We start from the raw sequence: 18,022 nt of genomic DNA on the forward strand, positions 1-18,022 counted from the left end.
CACTAGATCAGAAACATAGTAGCAGTGTCTTTTAGATCCTCTTCTGCGGCAAACTCCCAGCTGTGTCTCTGATGGAATCCTGGAGAAGCGTCTTTGCCTTCTGTATCTAATGTAATGTGTGAAAGTACATCCCAATGCGTTTCGTTGCATAGTAACTTCCTCACGGGATATTAGTCAGAACTTCTTTTAAGTTAGAAAAGCTTTGAGGGTATATTTTGCAAATGCCTTTGATGCATACAGTATGTAGTGGCCCATAGGTTTCATGGGAAGCCAATTGAGATCTGCATGTTTGTGTGCTAAGAATTTCGCTTACTGGGAGCTATGTTTTAGATTTCTAGCTTTCATATAAACTACCTTGGGCTGAGCAGGAATATGTGTCTTCAAGATGGGGTCACAGAACAAAATATTCCAATGCCGATTAAGTATTTCCTGAATGATGTAGCAGATTGGTTATATTTTGTTATGAATAATAGGGGATTTTTAAGACAATTACAGAGTTTGGTGTTGGAATCATTTACTTAAATTTCATGATTGATAGTCAATGTATTAGAATTTATATTTTTGGGAAAACATTTACCTATAGATTTGTCCAACATTAATCTCTCTAGAAGTATTTTTTGCTCTATTAAAGGATTCAATGATATTGCTTTCCTTATATATTTTTTCCAAAAATATAGGTTTGAGTATTTGGCTGTGTCAAAAGCTTCTTCAGAGGAACAATTTCTACACAGTCTGCAAAATAGACTAAAGGGGAGGTTCTGCAACCACCTAGGATGGTGGTTGCTGGAGGCCTATATTAAATTTTTAACAGCAACAAGTTTAGTATAAATCGTAGACTCAATATCCTGTAAGAGATCATTACTGGACAAAGTGAGATCTAAAAAAATTGAGTGGTGATTAAACTTAAGAGAATAATAAACCTAGAGAGTTATTATTAAAGTGTATAAATAAATCTTGTAAAAGGCTCTCCGTTTCTTTCCGAATAATATTAATATCATCGATAAAATGGCCATATAGGACCAGATTCACCCCAAATGTGTTATTTGCCCAAACATGCTGTTCTTCCCAATAACCCATGAATATGTTAGTATAACTGGGGGCGAATCTGGTCCCCATTGCTGTTCCAGAGATTTGTAACTAAAAAGATTTGTCAAAAAGAAAATAATTGTAAGTGAGAAAAAATAAAATGCTAAATATAGGAAACTCTCTTTGGATCAGAGAACACTTATTGTCTTGTTCCAAAAAGAATTTGATCACTTCATTATCTTTCTGATGTTCAATGCAGGTATATTATGATTGTACATTAAAAGTGGCCCAAAGATGGTCACTATTCCACTTTATCTGGGAGACCGTTTCCAATACATGTGAGCTGTCTTTAATATGTGATTTAAGAGGAACAATATATTTCTGTAAATAATAATCAATAAACTGTCATAAATTAGAAGTCAAAGTCAATTCCCGAAATTTTGGTTCAACCTGGGGTTGAGTGAGAGATTTGTGCACTTTGGGTAAATGATAAAAAATGGGAATACGTGGATTTTTAATAAATAAAAATGTTCTTTCTTTTTCTGTAATGATACCCATTGCTGTGGCTAGTCAGATGTTCCATAAATAGTGATTGATAATGACCTGTAGGATCATGAGGTAAATTACTATATGAGTCTTTGTCTTCTAAGATCCTAGAGGCTTCCAGCAAATAATCCTCTCTATTTTGGATGATAATTCCCCCACCTTGATGGTAATTTCTGCCCCCAGGTTCACATATGACAATCCCATCTTTGCTTTTTTCTCCCTGTGTGACATATTATTTGCAAAGTTTTTAGTGTTATTTTATAAGCAAAGTTGATTATAATCCTTCAAAACTACTGAATAAAAGTAGTCTACAAAATGTTCTTTTGAATAAGTAGGCTAAAAAACTTACTTATCTTTGAATGGAGTAGTTAGTTAGTCGAACATATTCTGAAATATCTAATGAACAGGCATCACTAGAAACTGTCGGACTATCCGCTGATTCTTCCAGAAGCGAAAACAAATTTCATTAGATCTTGAGTATCCCAAAACAATCCTCTAACATGTTTCACGCCCGATGCTGTGCATGTTTCTCCTCCTCCCCCCCACTTTCGTGAAGAAGACATGCAGAATTTTAGAAAAATGTCTCTATAGGGGTCTTATATTACTCCATTCCCTGCCTGCGACAATGGAAATGCAAGTGATGTTAAGCCCATCCAATTGCTCCAGAAGTCTACAAAGAAAGTCTGCATGTAAAAGCAAAGTTACTGGGAATACTGGATCACCAGTATTTCTCATCATGTGGTATTATAAAACAACAGATAACGCTGTATCTTGATTCAATATACAGATGAGTTCATGAGCTTCTTTAATAGAGTCTTCATGCTAAAACGAAACAACAAGACCATGCAAAAGTACAACGTCACTTACATAACCTTTTAGGTGGGATGATCGCTCAAAGAGACTGAAAAATTAACAATATCCTTTCCGCCCCCAACCCCCTCTCTTGGTATGAAACATGTTGTATTTGTTTGAGGTTCCTTAGATGAATACCACCCATGTCTTTGCCAGTTCCATGAAGTGAATGTGCACTTTGCAAGAATTTATAGGCTTTCATTAATTCTTTCTGTAATGATACAGATTCTCTTATTTCTTTGAGGGCACATTTCATTGTGCCAGTTGAAAGTTCCGTAGTATTTTTGCTGTTTCCATTGCATGAAGGTTGGTACAAGGTTTCAGCTCCCAAATAATTTAGGATATTAAGACTCTTTGAATCTGTGCGTTCCCTAAACTAATATACATTTTTACAAAGCCACAATGAGTCTTTTTTTAACTTTTGGGTTATTTACATAGTATTGGCTTTTCAGTACAGCTGCAGGATTTAGACAAATAGAGTAGAAAATTTAACCTTTAGACATCTGTCTATACTGATCAAAATTAAAGTTCTTCTGATAACTACCTGATGGTAGTAAGATAAAAAAAAATGATCATACAGATGCAGCGGCCATTATCCGACCACGTCTCTGAGCCGTTTTTGTAAAGTCTGCTGTATTCCACGCGTGATTCACTTGTTATTCTTCCGTGAACGCTGCCAATCACACCTGTGTTTACCGTTGTTGATTTCTTTGAATTAACTGGATTCTTATTTGTTTGGGTGAAGTTCTTCACGTATCCGCCAGATGGCAAAAAATGAATTCCCTTTGCACTATTCAGTGGATAGTACAGTTATGTACTGTAGTCAATTTGCCGGTGCTTAAAAACCAGATAAAAGACCAGAGTCTACCACAGTGATTCATTGTAAACTGACCTTGGTTGCTGAAGACGCTGAATATGTTATCAAATGTAGTCATTTTCATAATGTTTTGTACACTATTCTGAATTGTTACACTCGCACAATTGCAGAATAGACATACACTCAACATCATGTCAAGTCCTTACACTAAACCGAACGGTAGTTATTGTTTTTTAATATTTTCTGCAATTAATGCTGGAACAGATAAGAAGGCGACTTTAGCTGAGATTTATTATTACATCATCAAGAACTATGATTTTTTTTTTAAATTTTCACCAAACCATTGTGGGAGGAAGCATTCGATAAGGCAAACTTTAACTAATGAGGATTGCTTTATTCGCACAGCCCCTCCTCTGGGAATTACAAGAAGATATTGGTCTGTGTTCCCAGCTTTGCCGGTATGTTTGATCATGGCGACTTCAAAAGAAAAAAGGTTGGGTTTCAACCATTTATCCACCTCTCTCTCTCAATCCCCCATCTCTTCTCCCCCACCCTCACCTCTCTCCTCCTCCATCATATTTCTCTCCTCCCCCACCCTCACCTCTCTCTCCTCATCTTTCTGTCCTCCCACCCTCCCACCTCTCTCCTCCCACCCCTTCACCTCTCGCTCTCTCTTCTCCCCTCCTCACCACTCTCTCCTTCTACCCCTTCACCTCTCTCTCTTCTCTCCTGCTCACCTCACCTCTCTCTCCTACCCTCACCTCTCTCCTCCCCACCTCAGCTCTCTCTCCTACCCCCCACGTCTCTTTTCTCAAAAGAAGAAAGGTCGGGTTTCAACCATTTATCCACCTCTCTCTCTCAATCCCCCATCTCTTCTCCCCCACCCTCACCTCTCTCTCCTCCTCCCTCATCTTTCTCTCCTCCCCCACCCTCACCTCTCTCTCATCTTTCTGTCCTCCCACCCTGTCACCTCTCTCCTCCCACCCCTTCACCTCTCGCTCTCTCTTCTCCCCCCCTCACCTCTCTCTCCTTCTACCCCTTCACCTCTTTCTCCTCCCACCCCCTCACCTCTCTCTCTCTCTCTTCCCACCCTCTCACCTCTCTATTCTCCTCTATTCAGGCCTAGTGCAGGGTCCACTGACACCACTTTCTCCTTTTTGAATCATTTTGGTTGAATTTTTTCAGGGTGTAGATTCTTCCCAACAACCCTTTTCTATATTTTTTTTTTACCTTATGGTCCTCTGTAACGTACTGTCAGGGATTCCCTGTATTGTTCTATATTTTTATTCTATTGGCTTGTGTTTAAAGACCTAAGACTCTTTCATTAATACAGTACATCTGCTGCCATTGCTAGCAATCCTTTTTTAAAATAATATGAGAACATTGTTATTGATGCAGTTGTAACCGAGCAGGTGAAGGTTTTTTATTAAGAGGGCAGAGTAATGCAGCCTTTAGCTTGAGAGCCGACGTAAGTGCTACAACACAATGTCTGACGAGATTGTACTCTATGCATTGTCATACAGAGCGAACCGGAAATAACTCCCAGATGGGAGATGGAACTTGTGATTTTGGCAACAAAGCCCCTATAAGTTAGCTGGAGGATGAGCCTCCTATACGGTGCCGAAGAAGCCCCGGGAGTGTCCGAAATGTCACCCCGACACCAGCGGTGCCTTCACCGATTACCAACTACAGGCATACCCCAGTTTAAAGACACTCACGAGTAAGGACATAATCGCCCAATAGGCAAACGGCAGCTCGCGCATGTGCCTGTCAGCACGTCCTGAACAGCAATACCGGCTCCTTACCTGTACCGAAGCTGTGCGCAAGCGGGGAGACTATAGAGCCTGTTACAAATGTGTTATTTACATCAGTTATGCACGTATATGATGTTTGCAGTACAGTACATGCATCGATAAGTGGGGAAAAGGTATTGCTTCACTTTAAGTACATTTTCACTTTACATACATTCTCCGGTCCCATTGCGTATGTTAATGCGGGGTATGCCTGTACCTATTATTGCAAACAGAGCTTTATAAATTGACAATTAAAAAAAACTGTTTATTCATCCCGAGACATATATTGTTTCGATACCTGTGGACCACAACTCTAAACAACCCACAGGTGAGGGATTTCGTTTTAGTGGACTTCAATTTTTTTATGGTACTTTACCTTTTTCTGTGGCTGGGAAAGCACATGGACTGTGTATTGGGATTTTTTTTAAGTGGAATATTTTTCTGGATAACATTACAGGCTGCCTAACAAAAGATAGCACAATATATGTAATTGTCATGGACTATATTGTGGGGAGGAGCTGCTGGGGGACAGAGGGCTTGTCTCAACTAGGCATTTAAATATTTTTTCCTACATTTTTATATTGTAACTCTGATATTTATTGAGAGGCTCAGTTCCCATCAAAATAAAATGTGACCTTTTTGAGAGCATACTGTAATTCCTTCAGTTTTGCTTTGTTTTATCTTTATTTAGCTCTTGTGCAAAGAAGAACCAGGGATTAGCTGCCCCTAATTTCATACCATTGTTTATTATAGCTATATTCTTAGCAGGGGTGTGCTGTGTTTGGACTCTTCTGTATTTCTTCTCTTATACAGTATAATTTGAACTCTGTTCCATAATGCTCTTAGCTCTTATTACCTCTTATCGCTGGACTCTGGTTGTTGATCTCTGAACAAAGTTTCTCCTGGGTGAAGTGAACGGAAACACAATGGACCATCTCCACAAAAGGGTGCTAAACTTGAGCACAAATCCGTTTCAATTGAATGGGAGTTAAAGCCTAATAATGCTTGCTACCCTTTTGTGGATCTAGACCCATGTGAGCTATACAGTATATATATTTGAGAAGCAGCTAAGCGTTACTATACTAATTCTTGACAATCCTTTTATTTCACTATGTTTTAAGTATTGTGAACCCAGACATACTGCATGAGCAATTGACCAGTTTTGTGTTGTTTCTTATTCACCTCAAGCATGTAACTAAGCTAAATAGCAAACAGGGGCTTATACCATGGAGAAGTACGTTTGTACTGATGAAATAGAGAGAGTGAACGGTCATGCACTCACAATCTGTAAAAGCACATGTAAGACAAAAGGCTATATTTTTAAAAAGAGGGAATGAGGTAACTTTTGTAAAGGGAAAAGGATTTCTTTCTGATAGAGACCCTTGTTGATTGTGAAGTAAAATGTGTAATAAATGGTGCGTTATACCATATTTTGTTTAAAAAAAAAAAAAGCTAGTGTTTAACCCTCCAATTACTGTTGTGGTTGTTGCTATTTTTGAGAACAAAGTTATCTCCTGAGGATTTGATACAGTTAATATTTTCTCCTTTTGGGTTCCAGTCCAGCCAAATCCTTTTAGGGGATTAAATCAGTTTAGGATTAGAGATGATTAAAGATTCCACGTGTTTACTCCACATACATCTTGCAACCACAGAGGTGACTACATGCATCCATACACATGCATACATACTGTTGAATTTAGTTTAGATTGTTTAGCCCAAGCTTCTACAAGTCATTTGCCTCTTTCCCTACACATCCTCACTTCATCTATGGCCCCCATAAAATACAAGGAAAGCAGCCAGGAAGACTGCAGCATGCTTTGAAATCAGCCTGCTTTTCATCTCCTCAGTGCTGCAAACCCGAAAAAATACTGTTTATGGATTTCCCTAACCAAATAAGCAGTTCCCTTTTTGTAAATAAATGGGAAGAAGAGGGTCCACAGAGCTGGAATGCACTATTTTCATCTCTTGGACACTCTTGATTCCCAAGATACTTACTAACAAAGGCAACGCTGGTACCGTCCCCAACAGGGGAAACAAAATGGAGGTTTAAATCTTCGACCTGATGTGGGAATCTAAATAACCAGGAAGTACCTGTGACACGTAGAGTTAGAATTAACATGGTTCTGCGCCGTCGAGCCCCTGCTTTCCATTTATAAAATGGATGGGTCCCAGAGGGGAAACAGCTCTTTTAATCCCATGATTTCCTCTTCTCCAGCCACGTCTGATCTATAAGAACTGAAACATATTCCTTTTCGGACTGGCTAAAAGCCATTTTGACCCTTAATAATGCTGCCTTAACGATAATGGCTCCATGGCACTTTACCTCACACAGTTCTTACATTTTACGAAACCTTTCATATTAAAGTTTCTTCCGCGACATGTAACCTTATTAATAAGGAGAAGGTGGAGGCTAGTTACGTTGCGAGCAGGTATAGAAGGCACTTGTTCAGCTTTATTAAACTGGCCGCAGGCCTGGTGAAAATGTAAGTACCAGACTTTGTTCAGCCTAACCCTTACCTTAACAGGCCAATCTAACTTGAATATGCTAGACTAACCCTAAAGGGTTAAACAATGGTTCTTGAGATGTGTGCTTGCAAGTCTGTTTAGCCTTCTCTTTCTAATATTTTTCTACTGTATCTGTAATCCTCTTTCCTCTGTAATCCTGTGCTCTTCGAGCTCTGTCAGCATTTTCACATTTGCTAGCAGCTGGACAGTCGAATCTAACTAGATTTGTGAGGTTGAAGTGTTTGGCAATACATATATACAGTACTGTATATTCATTACAACCTTATTTGAACGGATGCATCACTGTGAAATGTATACATTACATTTTCAGGCAACTATGGAAAATAGGTGACAACAAAAAGGGTGAAAGATACCGCGCTCAGAACAGTGATATAGTGATTGCTTGAGTGATTAAATAAACAGCTCTATTGTGCAATTACTAAAATATGTGAAATCTATTTAAGACCAATTAGGTGCTGTGTTACAAACATTAAAATAAAAAAACCTGTTATTCAGTGTAGTAAACGGGGAGGTTGCTGCTGCTGTATTTCATGGACTGGCTCCACAAACCACAACACTAAATGAAAACAAAAGAAAAACAGCGCAAAACCTCATAGTGTAGTATTAAAAATATATTGAATATGTTACAGCAGGTGAGTATCTCACGTACATCAAATTAGATCATAAAAGCATGGCATGTTAAGGACATGTTACCACAGCGGCACATCAGCACTGCACCAACACGCGACAGTCAGACTGATCAAAGAGGCAGATCTCTCTCTCTCACAGGGAGCCGTCTCTGGAACTTCGGTGACGTCATCAGAGGTCTGCCGTGAGCCTGATACACGCATCCAGCGAGGAACCGAGCTGTTACAGATTGAAGTGAACATCTCTTCCCTATCTGACGAGACATACACCAGCTGAGGTTCCAGAGACGGCTCCCTGTGAGAAAGACCTGCCTCTTCGATCGGTCTGACTGTCGCGTGCTGGTGCAGTGCTGATGTGCCAATGTGGTAACATGTCCTTAACATGCCATGCTTTTATGATCTAATTTGATGTACGTGAGATACTCACCTGCTGTCACATATTCAATATATTTTTAATACTACACTATGAGGTTTTACGCTGTTTTTCTTTTGTTTTCAACTATGGAAAATAGGCAGTACAATCCAGACGAGGAAAAGCGGAGCACTAAGAGAACAAGTGAAAGAGGGCTACGAACCTGGTGTTAATAAAAATATCCTTTATTGATCCAGCGACAGAGGAAAATATATGTGCAGCTCAGACGCGTTTCGCGCATCAGCGCTTTCTCAATGAGTTCTATGGAAAATATATGCTAGAACATTTCAACTCAGAAATCAGTGTAAAGAATGAGAATCTAACCTAAACTCATTAGAAGCAATTCCAATCACAAAGTCTTAGGGGCCCATGCTATATGCATTCATAAAAATAAAATTCGCAAGGCCATTTAATTCGCCTGTTTTTTGAGCGTTGCTATCAAGGTATTCAGAAAGCCTCAATTACCAGTGAAAGCAAAATTCCCAAAACGGCCAATGTGAAGCTTGTGTCTCTGAAAACGTCTTACCCGGCGATTTCTTTCAGCTGCAGAGAGAGCTGCACAGAAAGAGCTCCCTCTCCCTGCGCATATCTTGCCAGCAATCAAAAGTTTTAAATATAAAATGTAATACTAGTATAGATGAGTAGTGGGTCTCCGGAAGAGAACCGCGTTGATTTCAGGTCCGGGGACCTCCCTGCTTCCTGAGATACAGGCCCCATTATAGGGTGCCGGTATCGCCAATGCATTTTATTCCCACGGTCACATGAAGCGGTACATTTAAATGCATAGGAGATACCGGCACCCCATAACGGGGCCCTCTCATTGGTTGTTATACCATGTGATAAGTTACATACTGTAAGTTCAAAAGGATGTGACATCATCCCTTAAAGTGACGTCACATCCTTTTGAACTAATGTGGCGTGAGGATTTTGGGAGAAACTCACCATTCTAGAGCCGTGATAGGCCTCGATAACCTAATCGCGGCTACTAGAATTGCCCGAGTTTCAGAACCTGCCGATAAGTGGTTTATCGTGGTTTATTTTATTTTTTATGACGGCTGAAATTTTTGGTGATTCATGCCTTTATCGCCCACTTATCGAGGCTTACTGAATAGCAGTAGGCATTGTTGCCGTCAAGTGATCGATAAGAGGCTTATCGACGCTTATAGCATAGGTCCCTTAGTAGCAATATAATAGAAAATCTTCATCAACCGGATCACCATCTCACTAAATTACCTACTATAATATAAGTCTGCTGCACTTATATGTGTACATGATGTCTGGCTGTAAACAGAAATATATTAATGACAACGATGATTCAAATTGAAATTCTACTGTGCTTAAAACAAAGGAACACAAACTGAAAATGTATTAAATACATACAGGGTATTAACACACACTTATGCCTTTGTAACCTTTATTAAAAAATTTTTTTTTAAAAAGCAGTGTTATTCATCTAAGATTGTGCTGATGAGGTCCTGCCCTCTCCAAACTTCAAACCCTCTCAAAAGTTGCAGCTGTAAGTGTCAAGCTATATTAAAGGCTTCAGAATTAAAAACGGAAAAACTTTTATTTTGGAAGGCTTTGCCGTTCTTTGCCTTCTCTAAATGGGGACTTCACATTTCCATGTACTGTAGAATCAAGAGTTGAAACATTATTAAAAAAAAAAAACACAATTGTGTTAAGATATTCCATTTTTAGAAAAAACAGTCAGTCACTCTCATGATCCCTTACCGGTTGGTTTATTCACTCCTAAGATCCCAGCATTGCCAAGGATCTTGAAGATCTGGTGTGCTGGAAACTGTTCAGCTTCTTCCCACTGGTCTACAAAAGGGTTAATCTCCTTGTCGATTATCTGAGTTTGAAAAGCAGACATAAGAGAGTTTACATTAAATTCAATAGATTGATTATATTTCTGAATATCTTTATACTCTCTACCAAATAAAATGGCAATTACAGATATGCCATGAATATGAAATTCATATTTACGGTCTTTATGCTTAATTAATTCAAATATTTTTTTTGTAACTTATTTGTTTATTGTTTTGTATTTTTGAAAAACATAGGGAAGGGATACAGAAGTAGAAAAAGGTGGTGTGGGGGGGGGGGGGAGAAAGGAGTGATAGGTACCACCAATTAAATACCGGTATCATAAAGGAAACAAAAATCCAAAAGTACAAAAATCCAAAAATACAACAACGCCATATAATCCCAACTCCAGATAACACAAAGAATTGCAAACTTTGAAAGAGAAAAAATACAGCCCTCCTTCCACCATGACAAAACAGTTCACCTATTCCCCCTAGGGTTCCAGGTTTCCCAGACCTTTTAGAATTTTCTTGAATAATGTCTAACATAAGCTATTAATCTTTCCATAGATTGCACCTCATTTATTCTCACAATGATCTCTCTCCTGGAGAGGGGTAGGGGCTTTTTCCAGGCCCCGGCTATTGCACATCTAGCCGCGATCAAAATATGTAACAATGATTTTGATTTATTTTCATATAAATTATCTAGCGGCTTACTCAGAACCATTATAAAAAACGGGGCTAGGGGGATCCTTAGCCCAAAAGTCTTTCGCACTAAATTCTGCACTATTCCTCAGAAACTCTGTATTCTGGGGCAGTACCATCAGATATGGGCCACATCACCAACACCCCCACAACTCCTCCAACAGAGATTCATGGTGCCTGGAAAAATCTGCCTCAACCTCTGGGACGTCAGATACCTCCTAAAAATAACTTTGTAAATATTTTCTTTAGATATTGTGCATAATGATGCGTTTGTTGCATTGATCCAGATAGTTTACCAGGCCTCCCAATGAATCTCTACCTGAAAATCCTGGGCCCATTGATCCATATACCGGTGTGCGCAGGGAGCTTTAAATTCACGAGTGATAAGAAATTGGTATATAATTAAGATAAGACCCCACTGATAATTTCTATTTCTGTACAGTAGTTTGAATACATTACACTCTGGGAAAGACCCCCAAGGGGAAAACTGCCTAAGATATGAGAAACTTGCAAAAATCTGAACCTCTGAGCTCCTGTGAAAGAATATCTCTGAAAAAAATCACTAAAATTAAAAAATTTACCTTTCAGGAGCATATCTCCCACATCTCTACGATCATTAACCTTCCATAAATCAAAGATACTAGTTGACCAACCCGGACCAAAGTCCGGGTTGTCAAAAATAGGGGTACATCTCGAAGTAGCTGATAATTTTATTTTACCTTATTCCAAATCTTAATAGAAAATTTTATTACTGACAAATCAAAAAAAAAATCTGGTTTAAGACCTATTGTTGGCTTGTTATTCCATAAAAGAACTGGGAATGCCCCGGGGTTATTAAATCTATTTTCTATATCTACCCACAGGTATTGACCTTCCTGGGAACGCCAGAAAACCATCTGTTTCAAATGGGCGGCTAAATAGTATTTCCTAATATCAGGAACCGCCAGACTTCCTCTTTCTCTGGGTGCAAGCATAACTGATCTCGGCACTCTTGGTCTTTTGTTACCCCAAAGAAATTGCATAATTTTATTCCCCAAATTCCTTAAGTATTTTATCGGAAGTGTCCTGGAGTGTCTGGAAACAGTAAAGCCGTTTCGGGAGAATATTCATCTTAACTGATATAATACGACCTATGCATGAGATTTGGTGGGCGTTTCAAAGTACTGTAGAAGATCCCGTTTTAATTTAGTGAAAAGCTCTGGGTAGTTATTTATTATATAGAGATTGATAGTTTTTGTGAGGAAAATCCCTAGATATTTCAGTCTCATCTTGTTCCAATGGTAATTGAAATGTAATTTGATTAATTTGACCTCAGAGTCTGGTAGAGTTAAATTTAAAGCCTCTCATTTTGCCGAGTTAATTTTATAACCTGAGAACAAACCGAACCTAAACTCAGCCTAAACTTCAGGATTATGGTTACAATTGTGTATTGATGATAGAGAAGTTGCCGATCCCACAAAGTATTCATTGAACACATTGGCAATTGTATAGTTGGTATAGTTTCTATAGCCAACATTACAAATAAGTTACAACAATTGTGCTTATTATGGTAACTTAAATTGTGTGCATTTTCTATAAAAACAATAATCATTTTTTTTATTACCATGACATTGTTTTACAGTAAAGTCATTTTTCTTCTCATTGCTTGCAAAATTCAATTACAGCTTCTATGTAATGTAATTGCACTGGACAAGAGTTCAGAGTGCATGAAACTAAAATATTATGTGGAACATATATTCAGATAAGATGCTATACTGTGACCTTTGCAGAAATCTTCTGTATGACAAGGTCATCTAAAAAGCCACTTTAGATGGGTTTTTGTAGTTTGTAATATGTGCTAGTCTTCAAATATCAATGATAAAGTTTCATATCATGGTGGATGTTTAGTATATTCAGGCTTCTAAGTAATAAGTTGGCAACCCATGGAATTTTAAACTCAAAATACTTTAAACAAGGGGATGTGTATATCTACTTAAGAAAGCACAATTTGACAAGTTTCATGAATATCATCAACGCGCATAGCAAGCAGTTTTTGCTGTCATTTGAGAAAAAGTCCTCTCTCATTGTAGTCTAGGGATTCTTGGTAGGAAAGTATTGAACTGGCAGCACAGTTACATAATTTGAAGAAAAGAAATAGGTTTACAAAATCCAGGACTGTGAATTGTAACACATAGGACAAGCAAAGTTTAGCAAGGCCATATACGTCAGATCAATTACTTTTGTGTTACCAATTCAAACACACATATAATTTATCGCACTAATCAACCTGTAAAATATTTGAAAATAGGCGTTAAAGTTGTTCCAACATTACTGCATACCATTAAAACTTTATGACATATGTACCCATCAAAGACATACTGTAGCAGTGTACCTACATAAGTGATGCAGGGCTCTGCCAATCTGTATTCCCTCCCCTATGGGAGTGGGTGGGAGACTATGCCCCTTACTCCACCAGGGAGTAAGGGAAGAGCAAGGACTGCTTCAGGGCCCCTTGGTCTAGAGTGGAGGTCCAGGGTACATCCTGAGGGTGAAGCCCCAAGAAGTAATCTCTAATTTGCATGCTGTAAGAACTGAGTGCGCTGTCAGAATAAAGTAATCCTGTTCAAAGATATCTTCCTGCCTGAGACTACAATCTATCAGTGTGAGGGGAAGTAAGTTCTCTTGCAGGGATTGTCCCCACATCCAGGGGGCCTGCAAGAGATGGAGGCACTGTCAACATGAGAAAGAATCAGTTACTACCCCAGAAGCCTGTCCTGTTCATGTCCACATTAACGCGAGAGACTCAGATCTACTGTGAGCCAGCAGGTATGCATTACACCACACTGTGTAATGGCAGAATCTCCCAGAGAGGGGGGAAAGACTGTTACATATCCATATCCCTGTAGCACTGCCAGGGGCTTTACTGTTTGCCTTATTTTTCCTGATTACGGTTACATTTATAGTGGTGTCTGTTGCAGGTTAATTTTGTGTTTGCATATTTATAAAACAGTATATTATCTATTTTTAAAAGGTATATATTTATTTATTGTGCAATATACCCTTAATATATCTTACAAAACATATATATATATATATATATATATATATATATATATATATATATATATATAAAAATAAAGCAGTCAGCACTCTAATGTAAAGCAAAAGGCAGTTGCTAGTCCCATAGGAATCCACAAATCATACGAACCAGCCCAAAGACCAGTAAAGAGACAGCAACCAGCGAGGTGTAATCCAAAATAATCTGTATTGAAATGAACAGATACACGAAAGCCAACGTTTCGGTCTCCCTGAGAGACCGAAACGTTGGCTTTCGTGTATCTGTTCATTTCAATACAGATTATTTTGGATTACACCTCGCTGGTTGCTGTCTCTTTACTGGTCTTTGGGCTGGTTCGTATGATTTATATATATATATATATATATATATATATATATATATATATATATACACACATATATATATATATATATATATATATATACACACACATTTATATTTGTTGATCATTTATTTTACAGTTGCTATAACATTTGTTGTATATTAATTTATGTTGGTGGCCCGCATATAGGGGCTTATATTAATACATTCATACAACATGCTATTGCAGTTTGATATAGATAACAAAGGCGCAGTCTTTGGAGATCCCCTGATGAAATCATCCAGTGTGAAGAAACGCGTAGGGCAATTGCTAGTGAGAGCTAGTGAGAGGTATCCACATCAGACCATACTTTGTATCCTGGACTCTAAAAGACTCTAAGACGCTCTGATACACTGACGTTTTGCTTCCTGTATATATATATATATATATATATATATATATATATATATATATATATATATATATATATATATATATATATATATATACAGGAATATAAATAATAAAATAATATACATTTTATTATTATTTTTTTTTTTTTGTAAGATCTATTTAGGGTATATTGCACAATAAATAAAAAATATACCTTTTAAAAATAGATAATAACTTGTTGAGTGCTTCATTCCATTGCTGGAAAAGATCTGATTTTGTTGACCTATAATTAGGAGGAGGGTCACGAATGAAATGACACCTTTTTTCAATTTGAAGTGAACTATGCCTCTTGAAGTGAAGAGTTCTGTATTTCAGGAAATTGTTTTTCTTAAATAAATATATAATACTGTGGATTTGTATTTTAGAGCTTGCCAAGTTTTTATTTTTCCAATCCATCAAGCATATTGTAATTTCTCTTTAATGGTCACATATACTGATCAAGTTTGTATGTAAATATAATCACACATGGCAAGAAAATTATTAACTATAAATAGCTACGGGTACACTTTTAATAATAAATTATGAATACATCGTTATCAATGCAAGTTAAGCATTTGTATCTCAAAGTGTGAAAATGAGAATATTGGCCAACAACATTTTGAGCTATATATACCCACGTTCTTAAATTTAAGCATACATACACAAATGTATACTAACGGGTGATACACATTCTTAGTTTACAATGTTTTATCGTGAAGAACAAAAGTAACATTGTTTATTCCACGATTTAACAAGATGTTTTGGTTTGCAGGTCCTAACAGTATTTGAAACAAAATGTTAAACATTTGCGGAGACACACACAATAAATAGTCCTCTAAATTGTATTGCTGTTTGTATATTTTTTACATTTTACAACAGTTATACCAACAAAAATAATAACTAGATCACAAATAAAAAATGCTGGCACCATGCATTATATTAATGAAATGCTGATAAATCTAATCATAATTACAAAACAAGAAAGTGAAACTAGTTAAAAATATAGACAGACTAATTTCAGAAAAATATAAATAGAATTTTACAAAATCAACAAGCATTGCTGCTATTTATTTATAGAATGTTTTACCAGGAAGTAATACATTGAGAGTTACCTCTCGTTTTCAAGTATGTCCTGGGCATAGTTAATATGACAAATAATACATGGTTACAAATACAGTTACATAAATGAACAGGGTATACATTATATACAATACTTTGCATTCACAGTTAGAGAAGATTATATTATAGGCTTATGTAACAGTTACAGACCAGATTAAAAGGTGAGACAGCCTTAATTTTGAAAGAACTTAAACTGGTGGTGGATGTGAGAGTCTCCGGTAGGTTGTTCCAGTTTTGGGGTGCACGGTAAGAGAAGGAGGAGCGGCCGGATACTTTGTTAAGCCTTGGGACCATGAACAGTGTTTTGGAGTCAGATCTCAAATTATAAGTGCTGCATGTGGTAGGGGTGAGGAGCTTGTTCAGATAGGTGGGTAGCTTGCCCAGAAAGTATTTGAAGGATAGACAGGAAAGGTGAACTTTGCACCTAGACTCGAGTGATGACCAATCTAGTTCTTTGAGCATTTCGCAGTGATGTGTGTTGTAGTTACATTGGAGAACGAAACAACAACAATCTTCAGTCAATTCAATTCAGTCAATTCACATGCCCATAGGGTATCTATTAATGTTTTGAAATGTTGGCCTAAACAATTAAGCAGCACAAATAAGATTGCTTGTTTCAGAATAAAAGTTGGGAATATTTATTAAGCATTGCAAGAGCAAATTCTAAATTTAAAGAAATACAATGAACACCATGCACAGTCAATGTGCTATAAGGAGATATTGCAATGTAAAGTGGGTTAGGGCTGCACTCCACAAAAAGATAAGATAAATCATACAGTTTACCAGTGCTGCTGGTTCAAGGAAGTACCTGCCAGGAAAATCCAAAGTTAACTTAGGAAAAGAGGGACTAGTCACTTGAGAAAGACCTGTTGGTCGAAACGTTGTGTGGCACAAATTAAATTTTCTTGATTTAGAAATCCGTTGAGCGCTGGATCCCTCTTTTCATAAGGAGATATTGAGCATTCTGAAAATAGTTTCCACAAAACATCACTTTCAATTTGTGTATGTGTTGATAATTAATGTGGGTAATAAAAAAATAAATCGGGCACTATCCTCTCAAGGAACACAATATTTTGGGTTTTGCAGCATGTTTTTGTTTTATATACAGAATAGCCAGAAGAGAAACCAATGAGCAGAATTTTTATCCAGCAAGACACAAATACTAGACAATGCACGCAAGAGGCAAAGAAGAGGCACTTACAAACTACAGGCATACCCCGCATTAACATACGCAATGGGACCGCAGCATGTATGTAAAGTGAAAATGTACTTAAAGTGAAGCACTACCTTTTCCCCACTTATCGATGCATGTACTGTACTGCAATCATCATATACGTTCATAACTGATGTAAATAACACATGTGTAACAGGCTCTATAGTCTCCCCGCTTGCGCACAGCTTCGGTACAGGCAGGGAGCCGGTATTGCTGTTCAGGACATGCTGACAGGCGCATGCGTGAGCTGTCGTTTGCCTATTGAGAGATATGTACTTACTCGCGAGTGTACTTAAAGTGAGTGTCCTTAAACCGGGGTATGCCTGTATAGTGACATACAGAGGGGAACAAAACTGCCGATTTCTATTATTGATAATCCATTCATTGGGTGCCTGTGGACTATCACGCTCACCATCTTCACGGATTCCAATAGTATACAGGTAAACTCAAAAATATGTAGTCACAGCACATCTGGTACTAAATTCTTAAAACATCCTATCTTCTTTATTAGGATAACAAAAAAAGGATTAGCTAAAAAATTGAAAACATTGTAAGAATCCATAATAAAAGTAATCAAAAAACATACAGATACAGCGATAATAAAGGGCTTTAACAGACTGGCACTTGAGGCTGGAATGGCCCTTTCATCAGTCCTGCTGAGCCTGAGGTGCCAGTCTGTTAAAAGCCCTATATTATCGCTGTATCTGTATGTTTTTTTTATTTTTTATTATTACTTTTACTATGGATTCTTACATTGTTTTCAATTTTTGGCCTAATCCTTTTTTTGTTGA

General features: G+C 37.6%; 1 protein-coding gene across 1 annotated transcript in view; it reads right to left on the reverse strand.

Moving 5' to 3' along the window:
• The window catches only part of LOC142487653 (putative acyl-CoA dehydrogenase 6), a 217,649-nt gene that overhangs the window by 154,320 nt on the left and 45,307 nt on the right, over nt 1-18,022 (reverse strand). Inside the window, exon 2 of the mRNA XM_075587331.1 lies at nt 10,330-10,450. Coding sequence (XP_075443446.1) covers nt 10,330-10,450 — 121 coding nt within the window. The remainder of the gene's footprint in view (nt 1-10,329; nt 10,451-18,022) is intronic.

The sequence above is a fragment of the Ascaphus truei genome, chromosome 2 (genome assembly GCF_040206685.1).
Source record: "Ascaphus truei isolate aAscTru1 chromosome 2, aAscTru1.hap1, whole genome shotgun sequence".
Classification (NCBI taxonomy): domain Eukaryota; kingdom Metazoa; phylum Chordata; class Amphibia; order Anura; family Ascaphidae; genus Ascaphus; species Ascaphus truei.